Source organism: Ptychodera flava, chromosome 22, assembly GCF_041260155.1.
Source record: "Ptychodera flava strain L36383 chromosome 22, AS_Pfla_20210202, whole genome shotgun sequence".
Lineage (NCBI taxonomy): Eukaryota > Metazoa > Hemichordata > Enteropneusta > Ptychoderidae > Ptychodera > Ptychodera flava.
Window position 1 is genome coordinate 35,771,041 of NC_091949.1, and position 25,459 is coordinate 35,796,499.

Sequence of the window (25,459 nt, forward strand, 5' to 3'; positions counted from 1 at the left end):
CTGGTCTTGTATGAATGCATTCTTTACAACAATATAGACGATACTATTTTTTAAATAGCGGGCAAATATCCATTATATCGGAGATTTCATCACTTTGTAGATCTGAGTTAGCCGACTTCCTAAGTTCGACACCAACTTCGAAAAAAAAAGACGACGCTATACATTTGTCAAATTGCGAATAAATATATTTCCGATATATATTGAAGATTTCGCAACCTTAAGATCTGGCCTAAGCTCGACTTACGTATCATTCACGAACCAAAAATTAATTTTAAGCGACTGATAAAGAAAACTCTGTTTTAGAAACGTAACGCTGAAGGATCGCAGAGTCACTCAGTGTCAGGTCTCCAATCCAGTTCGGGGTCTGTACAAGCAACGTGACTCCCTCCGCGGAATTATGAACGATGTGTGGAAATGCTTTCCCATTATTACATATCTTGGTTCAAATTAGTATGGTTTGATTACAGTGTGGGAAAAGTAATACTCGATGTCAGAAATATCGCTGTCCGAACTCTCCAGAGTCGTCTTACGAACGCGCTAAACTGTTCACGGTACTCCTCCAGCTGCAAGCTACAATCGTCTGTATTGCCGATGACGTAACGCACGCTTCTCCCATGAGCCCTTTCGCGCCCATGGGATTCCAAGCTCATTTCCATAAATGTCGTCTACTTCAACTTCTCTTTTCGTCGCGCCGTAGTCGTCAGCGCGTGCAATTATGTTGCAAATTTGAGCTGCATTTTATTCAAGGGTGATTTTGGAAGGGATAAACGGTCAATGTTGCTGGACTTAGGTTTCCCTTTAATTCACTTTCGCCATGGTTTCATTTAATGTCTAAAACCAGGGTCGAATATATGCATGGTCACCCATTTATTTTAGTGTTCATAAAAAGTATGTTCATCAACTTGAAGGCCACAAAGACTATTACAACCTTGCATTAATAACAGCCAATGAAGGTCAGAAAAACAAGAATTTGCATGATTTTTCTTTGCTAGGAAATAAACATTCTTCATGGCAGCTTGTACGGTTTCTTCCTCCCTGTGGTAATTTAGATTAGTGACAGTTTGTTGAAACTGTGGTGCAGATGTCCTGGCATCCCTGACAGATATGTGCTGTTTGGTATTGGCATGCTTCCTACAATCATCCTTTACCATGAACTTGCAGCCAGGATTGGTAAAGGCGTCAATACGTCCTGCCTCCTTACACCATGAACAAACCATAACATGATTCAAAGAATCATACTTCAACCAGAGGTATGTCAGCTGAAAAATATAAATGAAAACATTAGCATGAGAACTTATGAATTGTGAAAATTATTATGATTATATCAAATAAAGTTGTTAGTTTTTAATTATGCTACATACAGAAATTAACGTTAATTTAATGTAAATTATTATTAAATACTGAAAGGAATTCTTCACATCATTAAAAGATCAAAATAAATTGTCATAAATGAAATCACTTACATTTTAAATTTCATCATCTCTTCATATCCCAGAGACAGCAACACCATAGTGCAACCACACACATTGCTCTTTGCTCAGGAAACTATGAGTTGGAAACCGAAAAAAAAAAATCAACAAAACAAAACATATCACTACAAACAGAACGTTCTACGGGAAGAAGCGCTAGCATGCATAGCTAATCAATGAACAGAAATTAACAGACCACGACTCAAAATTGGAACTTATAAACAAACCAACAACAAAATTTGGTCATTATACCAGGTACTTGTCCTACACTTGCTGGCACACAGAAGCCCTATGATGCGACACGATGGAAATTCGGAAAATATCTTGTTACGCCACAAAGATATTGTGTACCATCAAGAGTTGAGCGCCTGATTTTTTTACACGAGGGCGGCTGTGATGTCAGGCCACACGCGGGAACTCCATAATCAGACTACAGAACTTATTCTGCCAAGTTTCAAACCAGATGTTAAACAACAAACTTCAATCCAAATGCCTTATATTTGCTACGAAATACAGCACTCGCTTTTCTCAAGCCCTCCAGCAAAATCGATTGCCACTTACCTCCCATTCGGGACGGTACTTCAGTTTTTGACGCTGGCTCACACTAGCGGTGGCAGTCATGTCTTTGGCTGTGGATAACATGGACGGCTCAGCAGAGAGACTTGGGGAAGCGGCAGCGCCTTCTTGAGCCAAACCGTTATTTCTGAATCAGCAACACAGATGTTATCATGATCTTCTGTTTCACGGACTTTTGGGGCTCCCAAGATACCGCAAGTTGCAAAAAATTTGCGAATATCGTTTACATCGCCAGCACCCGTCACCCTTTGTTTGGCAGCCACTTTGTCTGTGTGATGCACGTGCTATATGCAAATATTTAGTGACCTACCATGTTGACCCAAGAATGACGTCGCTTCAACAAAACGTAGCTGCTATCATCGCCGCCATTACATGCCTCGGCGATAATGTTTCTAGGTCAGTTTCCCGCAAAACACAGGGCAAGATTGCAGTGTGAGGCGTAAAAATGGACGTTCATAGTAGTTTATGGAATATTTCACAGTTTTCACAAAAATGTAAGGTCAAATATCTTCGCAAAATGTACGATTGCTCAACTGAACATTTTCGTAAACATCTGAATTTGTTCTGAAAATCACGGTCCCTCCACAAAATGTGGAGGGACCGTTTGAAAATGCAAAAAAAAAAACGCGCGGCAGCGGAAACACAGTCTGTGTAGCTTCTCAGGGCTGGTACAGTTGTGTGTACATCCCTGAACCAGCCCTCAGAAGGTAACAGTGTTGTAAGTTTTCCATTGTACGGTTACACGAAGTCCTTGTACTGAATCTGACAGAAATCAAATCTGGCATGTTGAAAGCTCAATCAGCTGTAAGTTTTGGCAATTTCCAAGTAGTTTTTGTTTTGTGCAAAAAAACCTGCAGTTTCTTGTTCTACTTAAGGCATGATGAGTGTCAAACATACATTATCAACCCAGTTCATTGTGTATGTTTAGCATTGTTATTGTTGAAAATCAAATTTCAGTCTGGAATAGGATTCATTTGTCAACAAAAACAATGGTTGTTAAATATGTACACAGTACATTGTCAAACAGAATATTGGTATTTAAGAGGCTGTTATATAGCTATCGAAACTGCAGTAGGTACACACAAAAATGAAGATTGAAAATTGCTAAAACTTACAGCTAATGTGCCTTTACTACGGTACTTTGCACTGAATTACAGTAACAAATTTTTCAACAAGCAATACTTATGTCACAACCATAACCATTTGTCTAACTGCAGTTTTTCCACAAAATACACTCTTGAGAACCCAAAAAGTTTGATGCCTGTTTTACAATCAGGAAAATGGTAAATTATATTAATTCTACTCTTGATACATCAGACTAAGATTCAATATCATAAACCAGGTGCATGAAAGTGGCTTCCCTCATATCATTGATTATTATACACCTGCGTCTGTAACCTATGGAGTTTCATTGTACAGTAAGTTTCAGTATCACAGGATGTGGAGTCAAATAACTTTGTGGCAGAGTACAATAACTTTCGGTGTTATTGGACGCTATTTGACATTTGCCCTCAAAAAACCTTCACGTCAGCGCAAGGAAAAAGGAGAGACGATTTTAAATTTTTAACAAAAAGTATACTTCTAAACATTCAGTACTTCACAACTTTACTAGTGGTGAATCAAAACCCTGTGACTTAGAGTGAAATTACGCTGCTGACCTACAATTTCTATCACGTACACTGTGCTGTACGGGTTTGAAATTTCGTTCTGTGCACTTAGCTGACACACTGAACGTGTTCTCAGTTTGTTTGCAATCGCCTAGTGTAGTACGCGACAGGCATCCCAAAAACGCTTTAATTTCGATTTTTTTGCTGTAAAAGTGGACTAAAAAAGGTGTATAGTAATAAGTTAATTCACAAAATACTAGGATTTATGTTCGCTGCACACAATGATATTTGATCACCTTTTTATATCCACTTTCTGAGTTCCACCATAACTGAGGGCAAAGTCTTCATTCTGTTTCCGCATTGTACTCAGAGAATCCATTGCTAATTTATGGAGCTGAAGGCATTTTCTGTACCAAGTATATCATGTCCTGGACAATCTGTTGAAAAAGAAACAAGTAAGTATCTAGAACCAGTAAGTGGAAATCAATGGTCAACATTTGTACATGAAGTTATTTGCTGAAAATGAATCACTTTAGTATGTACCTGTCTTGAATAACAAGATTAGTAATACTACAATAATTTACAGAAAGAGTTGTTCTCACCTTGACCATAATACTGCCTTCATCATCGCCTGGACTGTCATACTGCCCTCACCGTAGCCTAATGCTACATTGTTAATAATTTACAGAGACTGTTGTGCTTACCTTGACCATAATACTGCCCTCATCGTAGCCTAATGCTACATTGTTGGAGCCTCTGAGATATGCAATTGCCCACACTCTCTCCAATCCATAGTTCAGTGTGGTCTCCAAACGGTAAGTGTTTGCATGCCAGATTCTGACAGTACCTAAGATGAACAATGTTATTTTAAAAATGTTAATGACAGATCTCATGTATCCTTGGTTCTAGTTAACTTAAAATTTGAACCGGACAAAAAGATTGGCAAGGAAATTTCCTTTCTGAGTAGTTATTTGCTAAGTTTCTGTCTGTGAGACACTTGTGCAGTGCAAAGTGTTTTTATCAAAGGTACAATATAATTTGGGTACAGCTTTTTCGATACCTACATTTTCATAATTCTTCCTGGTCTACTGCTTTTGTTGACCTTTTTTGAAGTGGTCTTGTTTTCGTGAAAATAGATCATTTAATTGGGGGGGGGGGAGTTGTGTTGGGTTAACTTTTAAGGTACACTATTTTTCCAGTACTAAAAAGAGAACGGTTAAAAGTTACCTTGAGGAAAATTTGAGTAAAAGTTTAAAATTTTCTGCACCTAGGTGTGTATTACCTTAAACATGGTATTATGTATTCATTTTTTGAACAAGAAATATTACTACGACATGTGCTTTAAATACCGGTACTTTCATCGATTAAGCTTACATAAAATTGAAGATGGCTCACAAGATTTGTGTAAGCAATTATGTTGAAGGACCCAAAGTTCAAATCAAGCTGTGGAAACATAAATTTGCCTTGAATAACAGAATCAACCATTACATCATTTTGGACAAATGATTTGTGAGGTACGTTTGTCTGTATTAAATCATCTAAGTTGCCAGTTTGAGGTTATTACCAACATAAACAAGAAATATCATCCATGAAACAGTCTATGTTTGTTATTGAAAGAATGGCATGAGGGTACCTGCATCTAAGCCGTGGCAAGTCAGTTTGCCTGAAGATCACACAGAAAGGTAGCTAAAACAAATGTGCAGTTTACTCACTTTTTCTAGTCCTTTCTTGTAAAGTGGGCATCTCTTTAATGCGGCAATAGCTCTTGTTGCAGCTATTAGTTGGTGTCTCTGTCACAAAGTATCAACAGTGTGTGGTTTTGTCTGTTATACCTGTCTTGTCTCTTGTCATTCTGATTGATGGTTATGGCAGTCAGGTCTATGTATGTTATGTTATATTTATTTATTAAAGTGTCATGTGTGGTCTTAAACAGCTTGGTTGCCACACCCAGCCACACCCAGCCCCAAGGGCTTACAAGACACTGAAACAGTAAATAAAGTACATAGATATGAATAGCTCGAAATGTAATTTAAGTATAAGAAGCTTCTTGTCTCATTGAAAATGCATGATAGACATAGGATGCCAATTGGGATGGCATGTTGCTCATTAGAAATTTGAGTTTCTGTTGTACATCAAATGACAGAGCACAAGTTTCTGGCTTTAGAGAACAATTGTTTCCTAATAACATTGTAAAGTGTGCAATCAAAAATAAAATGGAGCTCATCTTCTACTACAGTATGTGGCATGTTGATGGGTATGACAAATTAAAGCCATTTGATATTTATTAATGCAGCCATTGACGGTTGGAGTAGGCGCATCATTTGGGCTGAAGTAGGATCTACCAATAGTGATCCAAGGATTGTTGCTAAATATTATGTTGATTCAGTTCGTCAATTGGGTGGTGTACCACGTGTTGTTAGGGTAGACCCAGGCACTGAGAATTGTAACATTGCAGATATACAAACCCTTTTACGGGAACATCATGAAGACAGCCTAGCACATGTCCCTGTAATGTATGGTTCATCTACCCATAATCAGAGGATTGAACGCTGGTGGGGTTTTCTGAAAACAGAGTTCTGTTGTTTCTATATAGATTTATTTAAAGATATGAGAGATAGTGGTATCCTTGATGTTGGAGACCCTGTAAATATTGAATGCTTGCGATTTTGTTTTACACCTGTAATAAGGAAAGATTTGTACAGAGTTGCAGCACATTGGAATGCTCATACAGTAAGGTGAATGAAATACAGCTTAGCTCCAACTGGTAAACCTAATTTCTTGTACTTTAATCCTGAGATGTTTGAAACCACAAACCAAATGAGACCTTTGGATGTTGAGATTTTACAGGCATGTGAGAATCTTCAGACTGATGTAAGTCAGGACTGCAGTGATGATTTTGCTGAAATTGCATTACAATTCATGCTTGACAACAACTGGTATTCACCAAAAACTGTGGATCAAGCCATTGATCTGTACAGTAAAATACTTTGTGAGGTTTGCAACCTTGGTTAATAAACAAAACTTGTTAATGACAGTAACCTTAATTAGAATGTCTAGATATAAATAACGTGTGTTAAATGTTAAGAGGAAAAGGACAGGGCAAAGCTGTGCAAGTGTTTCATTTTACTTGTGTTTTCACTTAGGGAATCTAACTGGTTTTGGCCAAATTTCACTTTAAGACAAGTTTTGTTATCTCATGCTAATGCCTGTTACAGGGAAAGACAGCATTGTGAATATGATGATGACTAGCCATTAAATCTCTCTTTTCAACTAATATCGGCATGTACTCTGTGACATTGTTTCTTTGTCAGCAAATTATCACGACTTGGTACAGTCACAAGGAAAGCTGTACGTATGAGTGTCTTTAAACGGACACATTATCAAATACATCTCTAGTTATGTACCAGCTACCATTGACTGAAAAGTAGAGGGAAATATTTTGAAGGTGTTGTCTCTTACAAGCCTCGTACCGGTATGTTGTATAGCCAATGTTACAGTGCGTTTCACCAAGGTACCGCAACTCAGCGTATGAGACGGACACAACCCACGTACAAAACACACTATTAGCTTGGGTATCAAGGACACATTTCAAAGCCAATGACTCGTCAATTAAGTACAGTAAACCAGCATGGGGAAGCCACTGTCTAGACTGAGAGATAAACCGTTGACTAGACTTGATCTACAATGTAACTGTTTCTTTTACAATTTCAGCCAAGAGTGAAGGTATTCTCAACAGAAACTAACTAAAAAGCCACACATTGTAGATCAAGTGTATCTCTCAATCTAGACAGAGCAGCTGCCCCATGCTGGTTTACTGTAATTAATCAATGAGTCGGTGACATTCCAATGTGTCATGATACCTAAGCTTGTCGTTTGTATAGTACGTGAAATGTGTCCGTCTCATACGCTGAGTTGCGGTACCTATGTGAAACACACTGTAATTTGGGCAAATGTAAATATTTTGATTTGTCAATTGGAAATAAATCATCCTTTATTTATTATTTTAGTTTGTAGCTATTTCTCCCAATGTGAGTCTGCAGTAACTTCCCATGTATTTGCCACACTAATTTCCCAACTCTGATTCACTTGCAAATGATCACAGTTAGCCCAAAGATTATCCAAATGACAGTAACTTATCATACAGATACACAGACTTGGGAAATCACTGTACAGTAACAGGTCCCTGGCAATTCATGAGAAGTTGGGAAACCCTTGGTACCTAATAAATTGCAACTATATACAACAAGTCATTGACAATGACATAGTCCCCACTTGTAATAGGAGTATTAGTCTTGAGGGGGCAGGGAAATGAGGTCATTAAGAAGTATCACTAAAGTGTATATGTTCAGATCTATGGACACATAGGTCTATGTCATTGTTCCAAATTTGAAACAAGAGGCATGTCTAAGTTATGGTTCTAAAACGGGAAAAAAGATCAAACCTCTAACTGTATTGGCCAGCCAAGAAATACATATGTGCATAATAAATGAGGTACAAGATGTGACATCTTAAGGTCTATTATCCTATCAAAATTGAAGCGTAAAGAACTTGTGATTACTGAGTTATGCATATATATGCATATTCAAGGTCTAAGGTCATCAAGGTCACGTGACATTTTGAAAAAAAACATTGTATTGCTAATTAATCCATATATGCCAAAATTCAGACCTCTAGCTCTATTGGCTTGCCCACAATTATATATGGGCATAATTAACGAGGTAAAGCATGTGTTGTCATAAGGTCTCCCATCCTACTAAATATAAAGGACATAGCACTTGTGGTTACTTATTTATTGACATAATCGTGTATTTTAGGTAAAAGGTTATCGAGGTCACATGACATTTTGTCAAAAAATTTCTATCCTATAGTCTATCCCTATATACTAAAATCATACATTTACCTCTATTGGCTTGTTCAAAATTAGATATGCACATAATGAATCAGGTACAATATGTGGCGTCATAAGGTGTCCCATCATACCAAATATGAAGGGTGTAGCACTTGTGGTTCCTGAGTTATGGACAAATATGTATATTTGGGGTCAAAGGTCACCGAGGTCACGTGACATTTTGTCAAAAAAATTGTATTGCTAAGTTATCCCTACATACCAAAAATCAGACCTCTAGCTCTATTGGCTCGCTCAAAATTAGATATGCACATAATTAATGAGGAACAATATGTGGCGTCATAAGGTGTCCCATCATACCATATATGAAGGGTGTAGCACTTGTGGTTACTGAGTTATGGACAAATATGTATATTTGAGGTCAAAGGTCACCAAGGTCACGTGACATTTTGTCAAAAAAATTTTAAGTTATGCCTATAACCAAAAATCAGACCTCTAGCTCTATTCGCTCACTCAAAATTAGATATGTGCATAATTAATGAGGTACAATATGTGGCGTCATAAGTTGTCCCATCATACCAAATATGAAGGGTGTAGCATTTGTGGTAACTGAGTTTTGGACAAATATGTATATTTGAGGTCAAAGGTCATTGAGGTCACATTACATTTTTTCAAAATAATTGTATTGCTAAGTTATCCCTATATACCAAAAATCAGACCTCTAGCTCTTTTGGCTCGCTCAAAATTACATATGCGCATAATTAACGAGGTACAATATGTGGCGTCATAAGGTGTCCCATCATACCAAATATGAAGAGTGTAGCACTTGTGGTTACTGAGTTATGCATAAATATGTATATTTGAGGTCAAAGGTCATTGAGATCACTTGACATTTTGTCAAAAAAATTGTATTGCTAAGTTATCCCTACATACCAAAAATCAGACCTCTGGCTCTATTGGCTCGCTCAAATTAGATATGCACATAATTAATGAGGTACAATATGTGGTGTCATAAGGTGTCCCATCATACCAAATATGAAGGGTGTAGCATTAGTGATTACTGAGTTATGGACAAATATGTATATTTGAGGTTAAAGGTCACCAAGGTCACGTGACATTTTGTCAAAAAAATTGTATTGCTAAGTTATCCATATATACCAAAAATCAGACCTCTAGCTCTATTGGCTCGCTCAAAATTAGATATGCACATAATTAATGAGGTACAATATGTGGCGTCATAGGGTGTCCCATCATACCATATATGAAAGGTTTACCACTTGTGGTTACTGAGTTATGGACAAATATGTATATTCGAGGTCAAAGGTCACCAAGGTCACATGACATTTTGTCAAAGTGTCTGAGATATCTGCGTGAACGGATGGACTCACGGACTGACATGACCCAATCTATGAGCCCCCTGGACTTTATCTGTGGGGACTAAAAACTGTGTCACTGCATCCTTTTTGCAATATGAATACGATGAGAAACTAAATTTTTATTTATCTTGGCCTTATACATGGGAGCCTATGTACTGCCTTATACATGGGAGTCTATGGACTGCCTTACACATGAGAGTCTATGGAGGTGAAAACTAGTGTGAAAATCTCAGTAATACTTTATGGGTCGCCTGTGCTTATACATGGGAATCTATGGACTGCCTTATACATGGGGGTCTATGGAGGTGAAAACTAGTGTGAAAATCTCAGTAATACTTTATCGGTCGCCTGTGCTTATACATGGGAGTCTATGGACTGCCTTATACATGGGGGTCTATGGAGGTGAAAACTAAAAAGTCCTCTAACATGGCCAAATTTGATCGCATTGTGAAACAAATCGACGTGCATCTGTATGAGGTAGGGTACTATCCTTGAACCAAGTTTGAACAAAATCGCTCCAGGCGTCTATGAGATATCTGCGTGAACGGACGGACGCACAGACGCACGCACGCACGCACACACGGACGCACGGACGGACATGACCAAACCTATAAGTCCCCCCGGACGGTGTCAGTGGGGACTAATTAAAGACCAACCAATGCCAAATATTGTTAATTAATGATGTTGACTTCAGAATTTTTCATTATCACTAAAGTAATTCTGACAGAAAAGCTGCAATTATAAAGACCCAGTTTCTTGCAGACTGAATAATTAGGATTCCTCCCTTACGAAACCTGCAGATCTGCAAAGAGCTGATTAAGAGCTTAGGCAGATCTGCACAAACAGACTCACTGCAGCTTTCTGGACAGAGCTGCAGTAAGCTGATTTTGTGAATATATAATTAGTTATTGCAACTCTGAGACAGACCACTGCAGACCACCCACAGCTCTGGGACAAACCTCTTGCAGACAACCCACAGCTCTGGGACAGACCTTGCAGACATCTTGCAGCTCTGAGACAGACCTCTCACAGACAACCTGCAGCTTGGGGGAAGGGGGTAGACATCAAAGGTCAAGGAAGCTAACAGGCCGAGCTCATGACAATGAGGTCACAAGTAGTTAGCTAGATGGGATTAAACATGGCTCTACGGCAAATCAGTGTACCGTACACCCACTGCAGCCAACAACAATTTGTTGGCTTTGTGTGGTGGCATATGTATAATGCCCTACAAAGAGGCTCCAAAAATGGTGCATGGGGAAATGCAATTTTATTGGGCCATTTTCTTTACTGATAAAGCTGATGCAATGGATTTCAAATTTGTACTTTTAGGATTCAGCATACAAAAAATAATCCAGTGCATTCAGCCTTTGATAAAATGTACCTGAACTTTTTTATCCAGTGATTTGATCAAAGTCCATATTCTCTCTGGTACTGTTGGACCTCTACAGAGGAGAAAGAAGCAATACAAGTGTGGTAAAATCAGCAGACAACACCTTCATACACAAATAAAACAAGTTGAGAGCTATATAAATTTTAAACAAAGTTTGTATTAATAAAATAACATATATTTTTAAAACATAGGGCCAAACTCCCTGAAGCTACTATAGACATGGATACAAAATTAAGTATTTCCTGACTATATGAAATTATCTCACTTAGGTCATCCTAGGGACTTGTAAACCAAATATTAAAGCTGTCTGATCAGCAGTTTTGAAAGAACAAGCAACTCAACAGTTGACAGAGCTCTGCTGTGTTATGTAGAGAAGAACCTTTTGTGACACATGTACTGATGAAGAAGGTGGATATCTTTGATTAACATTGTAAGTGAGTTCTGTTGAATATAGTTGAGACTGTACATACTCAGAGAAAGCACACTGAAGAGACAAATGTTTGAAACTTAAGAAGTTCAAGGTCATCAAAAGCATTATAAGGAATCGTAACTTTCATTGCACTGTTTACACAGATTGCATAATTGCTATAAATAGCACATGAGGAATCTTACAGCCCAGCTTTACCATAAAAACCCTATCACTTTGACCACTCTTTTAATTGACCACTCTATTTTTTTCCTCAAAAAGTAATTTTATTTTATACTTACCAAGTCAACCATAAATGGAAATTAGAACTTTCTCTATCTTTATCTCTATTGACTATTTTGTGCAATATCTTTTAGATAACATACAGGGCACAATAAATGACAGTTCAGAATATGTCAAAGTTGGGATTCAGGAAAGTTGCCTTTACATGTTTTAATCCTCCAAGATGGTAAGCATTTCACTATGAACTGTCAAAAAAAGTTGAACTTTCTGATAATTCTACACTAAAATTATTTTGGCTTTGATGATTTCCTAATTAATTCAATTATTTAAAATCATATTAATTATTTTTTTCTGGGTGAATTGACAGGGTTTACACAGTACAAGAATTACATACAATGTAAGTCAAATTTTGACCAAAAAAGACAAAAAAATTCCTTAAAAATACACATTTGCATATTTCATCACAATTTGAACAAATCTAAGTTGGGTTATCCCTAGGGACCTGTACACCAAATAACAAAGCTATCTGACCAGCGGTTATGAAGAAGTAGATTTTTTACCAAAAACACCTTTTTTGGCATTAATTTGCCTATTTTCAACAATATCAAAAAATTAAAAAAAATGGTTTCTCAAAATCATATTTTTCATCTACACAACAAATATCAAATCAGTAAGTACAGCAGTTCTCAAGATATTTGAGTGGACGAACGCCTCACAAACGGACATACATACATACATACATACATACATACATACAGACTGACGACGGACGCCGGACGGATACCCATCCCAATAGCTTCTATAGACTATAGTCTATAGTAGCTAAAAAAGTGTTTACATAAAATGTATCTTTCTGAGATAACTGAGCCGAGTTGACTTATGAAAAATATTGCATTAAAGGCCAATTACTTCTAGTAAAATACTGATATGTACTTTAAAAGTAGCTGTAACAACTGGTTTCTGCCCTATTTCTGTTCTTTGTATTAACTACATTTTCTTGTTCTATTGCCAAAAGCAAGTTGAAATGTCTACTATTATCATGTTAACAGTCTATTACCTTTATAGTCAAAATTGTACTACATGTAGTTGACCGATGCATTGTATGAAGTCTGGATCTATATGTAAATATACAGATCATGCTGATAGGCTGACAAGTGGATATTTCAACAAAATTCAGGGAGCTGAGCAAGAAAGTGCAGTTGATAAACTGAACAACAATAGTAGCAAAGTCATGAAAGGACAATATTACTGTCATTTTAAATATTGCAATACAGAAATATGTTACTACTATTAACTTTTACAGTACAAAATTGTTAAATGCAAGTACTACATTATGATTAAAGAATAAAATAATTTTAAAAATATATTTTTCAACTTAGAAGTCGTTCTTTAATGTACCTAAAAGCAATGAATATTTAATGAGGCTCTACTGTGGACAATATGAATGGCAAAATTGAAAGAACAAGTTGGCATAATAAATAGGAAAACGGTACAGTTGGGTAAAATGTTGAAAATGTCATAAATAATGCAATGTATCTCTTGATTTTGTTGACATGAATGAATGACAGTAGTTGAAATTCCTCCGATGAAAAATTTAAATATTGCAAAAAATGTAATGTGGTTTGTAACTTAGACTTTATGACAGAAAGATGTGGTAATCCATTAGAGTGTACTCAATATTACCATTTCTTCTTTCTTAACATGACCATGTCCTCAAAAATATTAAAATTGAAGTACCAAATTTCGACAGGGGTGTAATTATGGTGTGATCAGAACATCCAATGGCTTTGCAATAGACACAATCTGTGGACCTTTTTTATCGAACATACCTGGTTATCTTATAATGAAAATTTATCCGATTACTCTTTGTACTAAGCAACTTTGTAACTTTGCAGTCTATATAACATGTTACACTAATTATCCTAACAGTAACCATCTTTACTATTATTATCTTAAAGGGGAAGGTTACCCAGAGATTGTATGTTCTGCAATAAAAATCTATGAAAAAATGGTGCGACACCTGTCTTTGTTATCAACTTTCACTTACCAATGGCGCGATGTCACCCATTTGAAAACTATAGGTATAGGTAGAAGTGACGTAAGAGCCTAGGACTGCACTGGCACTTATAGGGGTTCCCCGTAGTCTTCAGCCGAGGAAGCCCCACAAGTGTCAGTGCAGTCGTAGGCTCTTACGTCACTTCCACCTATAACTAAAGGTTTTCAAATGGATGCCATCGTGCTATCAGTAAGTGAAAATTAATAACAAAAACAGATTTCACACCAGTTTGTTATAGATTTCTTATTGCTGAATACATAATCACTGGGTAACCTTCCCCTTTAAACGATATCAAAGTAGGTGCATGCAAATCAGTTGCATCGTAACTATAAATCTCACAAAGGTGAGAACTGAATTTCTATGCCTTTCTCTAAATGAATCCTATCATGTATGAAAAGCAATAGTTATGAGCAAAAATCTAAAGTTTAGTTAATAATTATCGGTATACTTAATCATCGTCTCTGAATTAAAATTTCTATTGAAAAATTACATGAGGTGCTATACTGCAGGAAAATTTTTGACAAAAATTATTATGGTGAAGTAAGGAAGCATCTATCTCAATATTCATGCAGATGTACATGCAAAAAGATTTCTTTTTTTTTTGAATTGCTGAATAATATAAAATTGGCCATAGCAATTATTGTTCTAAAGCTTTGTTTTTGAATGACTTGGTTTCTGAACAATCTGATAATGGAATACACAAAAAATTGTAAAATCTGTCCTTTGAAAGACCCACGGTAAGATCAACAGATCACAATATTTAAAATGTGTATCAAATAGAAACTGATCAGTTAAAAAATATTATGTTAAATTCACATATATATAAAGAAATTTAACCATGAAAAACTTATTCAAAAACTTTGAAATTTTTGTTACATGTACTTTGTTGACAAATAAAATTCACTTTATATATTTGAAAATGCCTTTCCTTAAAGTGAAGTGTACATGGAAAACATGAGAACTTTGATTTATGTTTTATCATTAGATGTTGAGTTTCAGCCAAAATAAACATCATGGTAAACAATGTTCAATTGCTACATGTAAAAATCAGGATTAAGGCTGAGTCTGTGGTATGTGTCCTTCATGATAAGAGCGATAATGAACAATAATACATGCAAAAGAAATGAATCACAGTACAAACCAAGCCACCACCGGCACTACTTGGAGAGAGTAGTTGTGTAGTTGTACCAAGTCCGAAAACATTTCTTCCATCATTAAGACATCGAATGGTCGGCAACTGAGCCGAGAATAAAACTGTATCATGTCCGATTTATACTATGTTATTCCTATGCACTGCATGCAGTAGAGTTGCTATCATAAGTACTAATCCATAACGATCGAAATGAACATAGATCACTTCTTGTCGCCATATGTTCTCAACTTCTCAAAGAACAGTGGTTGGTTTGAAATAGTCCCCTACGATGTGGAAAGTGTCGAGGTAGCAAACTCTCAGTTCAAACCTCACTGAAAGGCACGGCCATTACACTGTAAACAAGTCATCGTTGATGACACAGTCCCCACTTGTTAATGGGTAGTACTTTGATTACAGGTCCCCCGAGAGGATAGAGTCCTCTTCATTAGGTCTGTGATAAAAATACTTTTGAATATATTCGCTTGATACATGTCTGAGCTGTAGTTCAGGACATGAAAAAATCGTAATAAAATGGCCACATGGCGGCCTTATTGGATCGTATCACAGAACAAATCTATGTGCATATGTATGACAGACATCCAGCTCTATGGGTTTGCTCAGAATTAGATATACGCATAATTAATGAGGTACAGTATGAAGCATCATAAGGTCTCCCATCATACCATATATGAAGGGTGTACCACTTGTGGTTACTGAGTTATGGACAAACATGTATATTTGAGGTCAAAGGTCATCGAGGTCATGTGACATTTTGTCAAAATAATTGTATTGCTAAGTTATCCCTATATACCAAAAATCAGACCTCTAGCTCTATTGGCTTGCTCAAAATTAGATATGTGCATAATTAATGAGGTACAATATGTGGCATCATAAAGTGTCCCATCATACCATACATGAAGGTAGTAGCACTTGTGGTTACTGAGTTATGGACAAATATGTACATTTGAGGTCAAAGGTCATCGAGGTCATGTGACATTTTGTCAAAATAATTGTATTGCTAAGTTATCCCTATATACCAAAAATCAGACCTCTAGCTCGATTGGCTTGCTCAAAATTAGATATGCGCATAATTAATGAGGTACAATATGTGGCATCATAAAGTGTCCCATCATACCATACACGAAGGTAGTAGCACTTGTGGTTACTGAGTTATGGACAAACATGTATATTTGAGGTCAAAGGTCACCGAGGTCACGTGACATTTTGTCAAAAAAATTGTATTGCTAAGTTATCCCTATATACCAAAAATCAGACCTCCAGCTCTATTGGCTTGCTCAAAATTAGATATGTGCATAATTAATGAGGTACAATATGTGGCGTCATAAGCTGTGCCATCATACCATATATGAAGGGTGTAGCACTTGTGGTTACTGAGTTGTGGACGAATATGTATATTTGAGGTCAAAGGTCACTGAGGTCACGTGACATTTTTGAAAAAAATTGTATTGCTAAGTTATCCCTATATACCAAAAATCAGACCTCTTGCTCTATTGGCTCGCTCAAAATTAGATATGTGCATAATTAATGAGGTACAATATGTGGCGTCATTAGCTGGTCCCATCATACCATATATGAAGGGTGTAGCACTTATGGTTACTGAGTTATGGACAAATATATATATTTGAGGTCAAAGGTCACCAAGGTCACGTGACATTTTGTCAAAATATCTGAGATATCTGCATGAACGGATGGACTCACAGATGGACTCACGGACGGACATGACCCAATCTATAAGCCCCCTGGACTTCATCTGTGGGGACTAAAAACTGTGTCACTGCATCCTTTTTGCAATATGAATACGATGAGAAACTAAATTTTTATTTTTCTTGGCCTTATACATGGGAGTCTATGGACTGCCTTATACATGGGAGTCTATGGACTGCCTTATACATGGGAGTCTATGGAGACTGCCTTATACATGGGAGTCTATGGACTGCCTTATACATGGGAGTCTATGGACTGCCTTATACATGGGAGTCTATGGAGAATGCCTTATACATGGGAGTCTATGGAGGTGAAAACTAAAAAGTCCTCTAACACGGCCAAAATTGATCGCATTGTGAAACAAATCGACGTGCATCTGTATGGGGTAGGGAACTATCCTTGTGCAAAGTTTGAAAGAAATTGACCTGGGCATGTCTGAGATATCTGCGTGAACGGACGGACGGACGGACGGACGGACGCACACACGCACACACGGACGGACATGACCAAACCTATAAGTCCCCCCGGACGGTGTCCGTGGGGACTAATAACGGACATCCACTATCGAAGTTTAACTTACATAAACTCTAAGTGTCTAACACAGGCAACGTCCTTCAAACATTACAGTTGTTCTCCTAAACCTCGTCTGTGTTCCCTTCATCGTCCACTGAGAGAGATAATCGACGATTTCTCCCAAAAACCGTGGCTTAATGGAGTGAATGATACCTGCAGACTCACACATTCAACTGTTCAACACTGGAATTCAAAATGGCAGCCTTGACAAAATTGGCCAATCAAAAGTCTTGTTTTACAACATGTGATGTTGTAAGGTCAAAGTTCGAATACATGATGATCTGTTTGACCTGTGACCTCCTGGCTGCTGCATGCATGCCATAGCCTTTCAAACATTAGTTTTGCGAGAATGGGAAGTATATTACTTTTACGCCAACTTTTATACACTATAATCAGTCAGTGTACCTCTATGGCCTTCCGACATGTATGATTATGCAAGTAACGATCGTGAGTAGTCAGATTTTAAGCCAATTACCCTTCTAAATGTGTTTGCATGTATATTCAACGTAGGACTCACTTTCTGATCGCCACATGACTGAGGGCAATGGCCTTACTTAGTGCACAGTGCTACACGGCAACACAGAAAAACCTTGAACAGGGCCCATGGGCTACATTGCAGCTATTCGGTGGTATGACTTGTAAACCAAACAAAAAAAATTGTAGTTTCTTTTCCAGAAATTCGTCATGGCTTTTTTGAAACTTATCATTTCAAAACAATGTCCAGAGAAATAACCTTCATGCATTGATGTTTTTCAGTACATTTATTTCATAAGGTAATGTTGCATGGTTTGATAAATTTGCGCATTCCACACACTATTTGACCTATAAATTTTTTTTTTCAAAAAATAGTATTTCTCAAATCATTAATCCTTTGACTTTTCTTTTTCTTAAGGATTATGTGGTATTTACAGTACATACATAACTTACCATGTAGATTTTTGTTTATGTATTGAGTGATTATGATATTTGGTATCCTGTTGTTTTCATCATTGGACGACTGTGTTAAATTCTGCCTGAAAATATTCTTTATGACTTGTTTATCAAATTCGTCACAAAGATAATGCTTATATTGTAAGTTTTGATTTAACTGTGGTCATCAACAATGTTTGTTGGCCAACATACAATTTGACATGGCATCCTTCTTTGAGCTGCAAGCAGTCTTCAGAATGATCCCTTTATACAAATGTAAACGAAGTACATTAGGGAGGGCAGATCGTCCATGTAGCCGACACGAACACGAAGTGTCTGTTACCGGCTACCAAAAACTATGAAAAATAGTAAAGAATGAGCTACAAAATCACTATCAGTTTTAAGTTGCAGGTAGAATAAGTCTGTGCCTTTGTAAAAAATACTATAAAAATAGTAGAAAGTGAAGAACCAGCTGAAAGTTAGTTGAGGAGACCTTAACCGTATATCATTTGCATCTCATTGTCGGCTACATGGACTGTGTGCCTTAGGGAGAGCTGAATTTGGTCTGCACAGAGCTGACAGTTGTCTGCATTGACTTAGTAGACAGCTCAAATTATCACAGTTTTGTCTGCTGCCAACAAACTACAGCTCAAGACAACCAAAACAGATCTGCAGTTGAGCTGCACAGAGCTGTGGCAGACTGAAATCAGAGCTGGGGCAGATCAATACAGATCTGAAGGTTTGGTAAGGGCTATGGGAAGTAGATTGCACTGTTGCTTTCACTTTAAATTGTGGACCTTTAGGCTTTGCTCACACAGAAAATATTGACAACCAAACTGCTAGTAAAGCTAACTAAGCACTTAGATGAAGAAAACGTTTTGGTGATGGTTCTTATCTACAGGAAAGTAATGAGAGTAGCCCTGATGGCCATTAGACAGCCCACTGGTCGCTTGGTGGTGCTGTTTTGTCTGAATAAACACGAGTAGTTTCTGCCAGACCAAGGTTTATGTGTTCACTCCACTCGCACTGTAAATTGCATGCATAGATTTTTTACTGAATTCATTTATTTTTATACCATGACAGGAATAAGCCAACAGACTTGGAGCAAGTCAAGATGGCCGTATGCATTGCAATGAAAACCCTCTCACCAGTGAGGGCACACTTGTCCTAACCAGTGTTGGCATACATGTTCAATTGGCATGTGATGTAAATTCTTTCATGTCAAATGCACAATGCATAAAATATGACAAAAGCTTTACACTGTACACAGAAAAAGCTTTACACTGTACACAGCAGTCAGCAGAACCATGCTATGGCATGAGACTGTTCGTCACCCAACTAATCGAAGTTGAAAAATGCCATAAAAAATGACTGAAAAACCTAATCCACCTACAAGAAACTTGATAAATAACAATGGTACACTATCTAATAGACTAACAATAAATCTACTTAGCTGTATATTCTGAGTACCTGACGAAAACGGTAGACGATCAGACATCCCTGTGCTGTATGTCATGCTGCCACCATGCCACACACTGATAAGTCGCACGAAACTGAACGATGCCGTTCTTCAAGGCAAAACTTGATGACGTTTTGCAGTTAATTTTGCGACAGTCCGATTTACCGTAAAACGAAGTTTGGTAACGCACGTACCAAGAAAAAGTGACACACATTATTTCACCATTCTCTCAAATGTTCGCCTAACTAGTGAAAAATAAACAGCTGCACGTTAGTTTTCTTTGTGTTCTAAACCGTAAACTGTGATTGGGGTGGCGTATTTCGAGGTCTATATAGGCTACAATAGGAGAAGGCTGAAAATGCATTTCATACCCTGGTATATCTAAAACCTTCTCACTCGCGTACATGAGACAATTCGAACGAACGCGCACGCGTCCATAGTTACACCTGAAGACGACACGTACACTTCAGATCTTCGTCGAACGAACGCGCGCGCGTCCATAGTTACACCTAAAGATGAAACATACACTTCAGATGGTCGTGAGGGGTAAATGCCATCTCTTCCTTTTCATCGTTCCAGGACGCCAGGTTCCAGGTTGAACCAATGAGTGGTAGAAGATTGACATCATATGGTAGAAGCGTTCTGCAAGCCGTGTTTAGCTGCGCTTGGCCTCAAAACACGGCCTATTTCTTCAAGACGGTGCAAGTAACACGTTCATCAGCATGATTTTTGAGGAGATTGTTAAATTTGCAATCCAACTAGGTATATGGGAGTGTAGTTTTGAACGTTTTGTGTGAGCGCACGGCCAGTTGACAAATCGGGTGGTGCATTTTTTGAGTGATTCTGTTGCACACCTTGTGAGTATTTAGGGACAACATCAAAAGTTCAATATAATAAATCTAACTTATTTTTGCTTAAGTTTGGCCTCAGACCCCCCATCCCCCATCCCCCCTCTAACTTAACTGACCTAAAATTGAAAAACATTGTGGGCTCATACCCTGTACTAATTCTTTCAAACGACGTACCAATGTACCATTGAATTAAAAAAAAAATTGATAACCATTATAAAGTAACAAGAATACCGGTGACTAGATCAGTGTTAGCGTACAAAAAGCAGCCTTGAAATCGTTAACTTTGCCAAAAAGACGTTAAATCGTTTTTGACATCACAGAAATTAATTTGGCCAACCCCCCCCCCCCCCCATCACTATAAGAAACGTCCATGAATATCAATCAGCGCCATCTTGCTACTTATAAATGTTAATGAGTAGATGATGTCATTTTGCCGCAGCACCCTCTGGAGAACGGGCTTCTGTTCAGGCAAGCTGCCACGTTGACAAACGTTAGCTTTGCGTGGAGTCAAGATTGTGAGCATGCGCAGATGTTGTTTCTTTGCCTCGATGAGATTTCCAAGCGTTCCTCCTGCGAAAACCGCTTCAAAATCGCCCAATTTGACGGTAAGCCGTGATTTTTTTCGATCAACGTTTTTTGGGAAGAAATTTTTGAATTTCTGAAGCTAAATTTGGGGTATTTGATCGAGCTGTGGTCGAGTGTACTGAATTTTTAGGTGGAAAGCAACACTTTTCCATGATGGGGTACGTCTAAACTATCGTTCTGGTCTAGTTTGGTGTCCGAACTCGGTCGGTTTATTTACTAACTCGTTCAATATGCATAACATACTTTCCAATTTCTTACATTTCCGGTACTGTAGAATCCGAGAAAAAGCATGGAGATACACGACCATGCCAGTAAGCTTGAACTACTCTGTCGTGTGTGTGGCAAGCACGCTGGAACAACAAAGGCTGGCGTATATGCAGTCGAGTTGTTGAAGTTATATAACATCGATGCAAGCACTGATAACAATGAGGTATGTATTTTTTTTCATTTATGTTGTGAAAAATAATTTGTAGATATTTGAGATGACAATAGTTGAAAGTGCTGAACGATGGATTTATCTTATCGATCATGGTACCAAATATTTAGCATTGCATTGATTAAACAACGACAGTAACATGTTTCCAAATACTAAACATTGATTAAACAACAATAACAATATTAATATTAATATTAATAATAGAATAATTCTGATGAGTTGATATTTACATTTATCTTGTGATTGACTTTGAATTCATTAGATTGTTTTCCTAATCTGCATATCTGCCCTATCTGGTGGAATGTTGCACAGTTGAATACATCCTATTTCCTTGTGTATTTGCAGATTCATCCCACAAGACTCTGCAAAGCGTGTACTTCACGTTTACAAAGATGTAGAAATCTACTAACTTCAAACCCATGCCTGTGGAGGTATTAACATTTCGACCACACTCGAATGAAAATTGCTCTGTCTGTATGGCTTGCCAGTCCATTCAACCAACCTCACCAGACATAAAAGTGGGACGGCCTCCAAAACGAAAACGTGGTGGTTTCTCAGGAGGACAAGGGACAGGACAGAGACAGACTGTACAACAGACACTTCAAAGGGAACAGGACAGGAGTGTTGAAGAGCTGCCTTCAACTAGTTCTGATGTAACCATACAGAGAGGTAGTGGAGGTTCTGAGCCAACTGTTGAAAGTGTCAGGAGAAAACTGTTAATGATTGAAAGTGTGGAGGAGAGCAATGATGATGATGTTAGAGTGAGCACAGAAATCTCAAGTATTCCTATAGAAAGATTTGTAGAGAGAGACATTGCAGAACATTTTGTTTGTTGTATTTGCCAGGGGGTCCCTACTTCTCCGTCCATGTCATCATGTGATCACATATTTTGTACAGGTTGTATAGACCAGTGGTTGAAAAATTCTAGTGCCTGCCCTAGCTGTAGAGAAGTCGTTGAAAGCACTGATCTTGATAAGTTGACGGGAAATACTCTGAATGTATATGACAGCCTTAGGCTTCAATGTGTTTTCCATGATCTTGGTTGCTCCACCACTTGTTCTCTATCAGACCATAAAGAGCATGAGAAAAATTGTGCATTTAAAGGAAAGGGCAAGAGATCAACTTATGGAAAGAAAAGGGTGAAACAGCCTTTGAGGACAGCTGATAAACAGTATTGTAAGCAGAAAAGGCTAAAACCATGTTATGACTTTTTGAATGAATTTTGTGCAGCAAATGTTGAATCAAAGGAAGATGTTTTATTCTTTTTATTGCGGTCACATCTGTTTGATTCCAGTGACAGAGAACGTGCCAAGTTAATTGATGATATTTGGTCCAACATGCAAAGTACAATGAATGTTCATGAATGTCTCACATACAGGGTAGATAATCTCCAAACAAAAAATCAGTATAAAGCTCAGTATGATAAGTTGAAAGACAAGACTATAGGTGTACTGCTGCCACCTAGTCAGTTAGATGAGTGTGAAAAGAGATACATGCCTGGTACTACCAGGTATGCCATAGTTGGGGAAGACCATCATGAGCATATTTATACAACCCAGTTAAATTCCAAAGAACAGGTGAAGCACAAACTGCTACATCTGTTGAACCTTTACAGATTGGCAATGAATTCTCACTTTTAGTAGAGAAGTCCTGGACCAAACCTGACAGGTGTAAGATTTTTTTACCCTGATGCAGTAGCTAAAACATTGGAAGAAATTGAATCGGAAATCAAAAGTAATCTTGCAGAACTTGGTGTCAGCAGCACAGATATTGTCTTGCGAACTTTTGCCAAGGATGGCTCAGATGGGATGGGAGATGTGGCCATTTATAGGGGCAAAGGGGAAAGAGCACTGCCAGGTAATGCGTTTCGAGCTGCATTTGCAATCATAAAATGTGAAGCAGAAATTAATGATAAATTAGTAACTGTATATGAGCATAAAAATCCTAACTCTGTAAGATGTAATAGACCATTGATAGAGGCAATAGCTGAAGAAAATTGTAAATCATCACTCATTCATTGTTTATTACCGACTGAAGCTGAAAGAGAAAAATGAAAAACAAAGTCATGAAAATTGATTGCGGAGATTATTGGCGAAACCATTTTCTTGTATTCATGACATCTATGGTAGACGAAAAGTTAGACAGAAGTGCAGGGGGGTTACAAGGTGCAGGATCTAATTACCCCTGTACTTTGTGTGATTGTAAGCGTGAAGATGCCATTGCCAAGTTAGGGTCATTTTCAATAAACAGAAATCGCAGAGAAATTGCCATAATAGCAGAAACTGTCAGGTTAAACGTCCCAATGCATTCATTGACAAATAATGTATTAAATGATATGGCACGAGGCGTTAAGGCTGACCCAGTGCTTCTTTCTGAGCCCACAGAAAGGGGTCTAGATGCTACTCATGCAAATATAAATTTGGCTTCTTTCTTTAAGAAAGTATTGGTTAGGGAAGTTGCCCAGGTTACACTATGGGAAAAAACATCCGAGGTAAAATCCTTGCTTGACATGGCAGAAAGAAAATTAGATGACCATCTGAAGGCTACCATTGGTATTAATCCCAGTCTCATGTTACCTGGAAATTATGCCAGAGCATTTTTTGATGAAAAAAATGAATCTGCCTTACTTTCTTTAATACCAGATTCTTCTAGACAAAGAGTTTTATTCTGCTGTTTTGTCAAAGTTTCGATATGTATGAAAAGTGTATAATGCCAAATCACCAAAAATAGATTGCAAAGATGAAATTGGTAGTGTGAAATTGGCAGGTGTAGAAATGGGGAAACTGCTCATTGAGCATTTTGAATATGCAAAATGGCCAAACTACCTGCATAAAGTTATAGAGCACACTGTCACACAAGAACTCATTTAGCGAGAAGATGGCCCGGGCACTATCGGTGGTGTCTCTGGTGAAGGAAATGAAGCTGGCAACAAATTGTTTCGCCAGTTTCGCAAACACCATTCACGGAAAGGTACAGTAATTGATGGGCTACGAGATACTCTGTGGCTGCATTGGCTGTATAGTAGTCCTAAATTACAACGAAATGCTGAAGTGGCACACAGAAAAAATAAATGTTCTAACTGTGGCGGTTTAGGGCATAACTACTTAACATGTTCCAGTCATTCTTGAAAACATTGTAAGTAAAGACACCTCAGTCAGCTCTGTCAACAAAATATATTATAAACTTTTAAGTAACGATACAAAGTTAAACGCCATATGTACATGTAAATAGTGTCTCAGTTTTTACTTTTGCAAATAAAATGACTTTAGATTCTAGTTCTTCCTGGTACGCTTTCTGCTTGTACTTTTCTTTCCTGCATCTTTGCAATCACTGCACACATATTTGCCCCGGGGTATCACTTGTAGCTGTACACAGAATTGATGCAACCACCTCTTGCACCGCCCCTCACATTGAATCCAGGCAATTGGGCTAATTTCTGGACTGTTGATTATTGTGCACTTTTCATTCAAGTCACATGGTGCTGGACACATACCTTTGGTTGTGAATACAAATATGTTTTTTTTGTTCCCCCATACTCAATATACATGTGCTGTCTAAGCAGTGAAGGGTGGGCCCTGCACTTGCAAAATTACTTGGTGCCTTGTAAAAGTCAATTGTTTTTTTTTCAGGGGATCCAGAACAAACATGGAAGAGGATGGTTGTGGAATGGGGCCAGGTTCTTGCATCAATTCTGTCTCTTGGCTGTAGCCCCCATATACCATTATTTTGTCCTCAAATGCAATTGCCCCATGCAAATTAGACAAGTAGTGAGGAATGGTCTCTGGTAAATGTACAGATCTCAGAGTACAATTGTGTCTGG

The 25,459-nt window shown here is 37.8% G+C and overlaps 2 protein-coding genes across 13 annotated transcripts in view; one reads left to right on the forward strand and one right to left on the reverse strand.

Annotated features, from left to right (window-relative positions):
* LOC139123297 (kin of IRRE-like protein 3) overlaps positions 1–17,681 on the reverse strand; it is a 91,923-nt gene extending 74,242 nt beyond the window's left edge. The window contains exons 1-7 of one of the 12 annotated variants that reach the window (XM_070689449.1): positions 17,407–17,681; positions 5,365–6,329; positions 4,357–4,499; positions 3,949–4,089; positions 2,031–2,172; positions 1,464–1,545; positions 803–1,259 (exon numbers count right to left, since the gene is read on the reverse strand). In XM_070689449.1, the coding sequence (XP_070545550.1) occupies positions 1,477–1,545; positions 2,031–2,172; positions 3,949–4,031 (294 nt within the window). In that variant the 5' untranslated portion in view covers positions 4,032–4,089; positions 4,357–4,499; positions 5,365–6,329; positions 17,407–17,681 and the 3' untranslated portion in view covers positions 803–1,259; positions 1,464–1,476. Of the gene's footprint in view, positions 1–802; positions 1,260–1,463; positions 1,546–2,030; positions 2,173–3,948; positions 4,090–4,254; positions 4,273–4,356; positions 4,500–5,364; positions 6,330–11,255; positions 11,317–17,406 lie in introns of those variants that run through there. The other 11 variants (XM_070689445.1, XM_070689446.1, XM_070689441.1 and 8 more) reach the window with 11 other exon arrangements.
* A 3,793-nt stretch (positions 17,682–21,474) lies between these two features.
* On the forward strand, positions 21,475–24,872 carry LOC139123299 (V(D)J recombination-activating protein 1-like). The gene is made up of 2 exons (XM_070689456.1): positions 21,475–21,633; positions 21,985–24,872. The coding sequence occupies exon 2, from the start codon at positions 22,059–22,061 to the stop codon at positions 23,277–23,279; it is 1,221 nt and encodes a 406-aa protein (XP_070545557.1). The 5' UTR covers positions 21,475–21,633; positions 21,985–22,058; the 3' UTR covers positions 23,280–24,872.
* Positions 24,873–25,459: the final 587 nt, after the last annotated feature.

Excerpts from the sequence above, each read along its gene's own strand:
- LOC139123299 (XM_070689456.1), top strand. The coding sequence starts at position 22,059 with ATGCCTGTGGAGGTATTAACATTTCGACCACACTCGAATGAAAATTGC.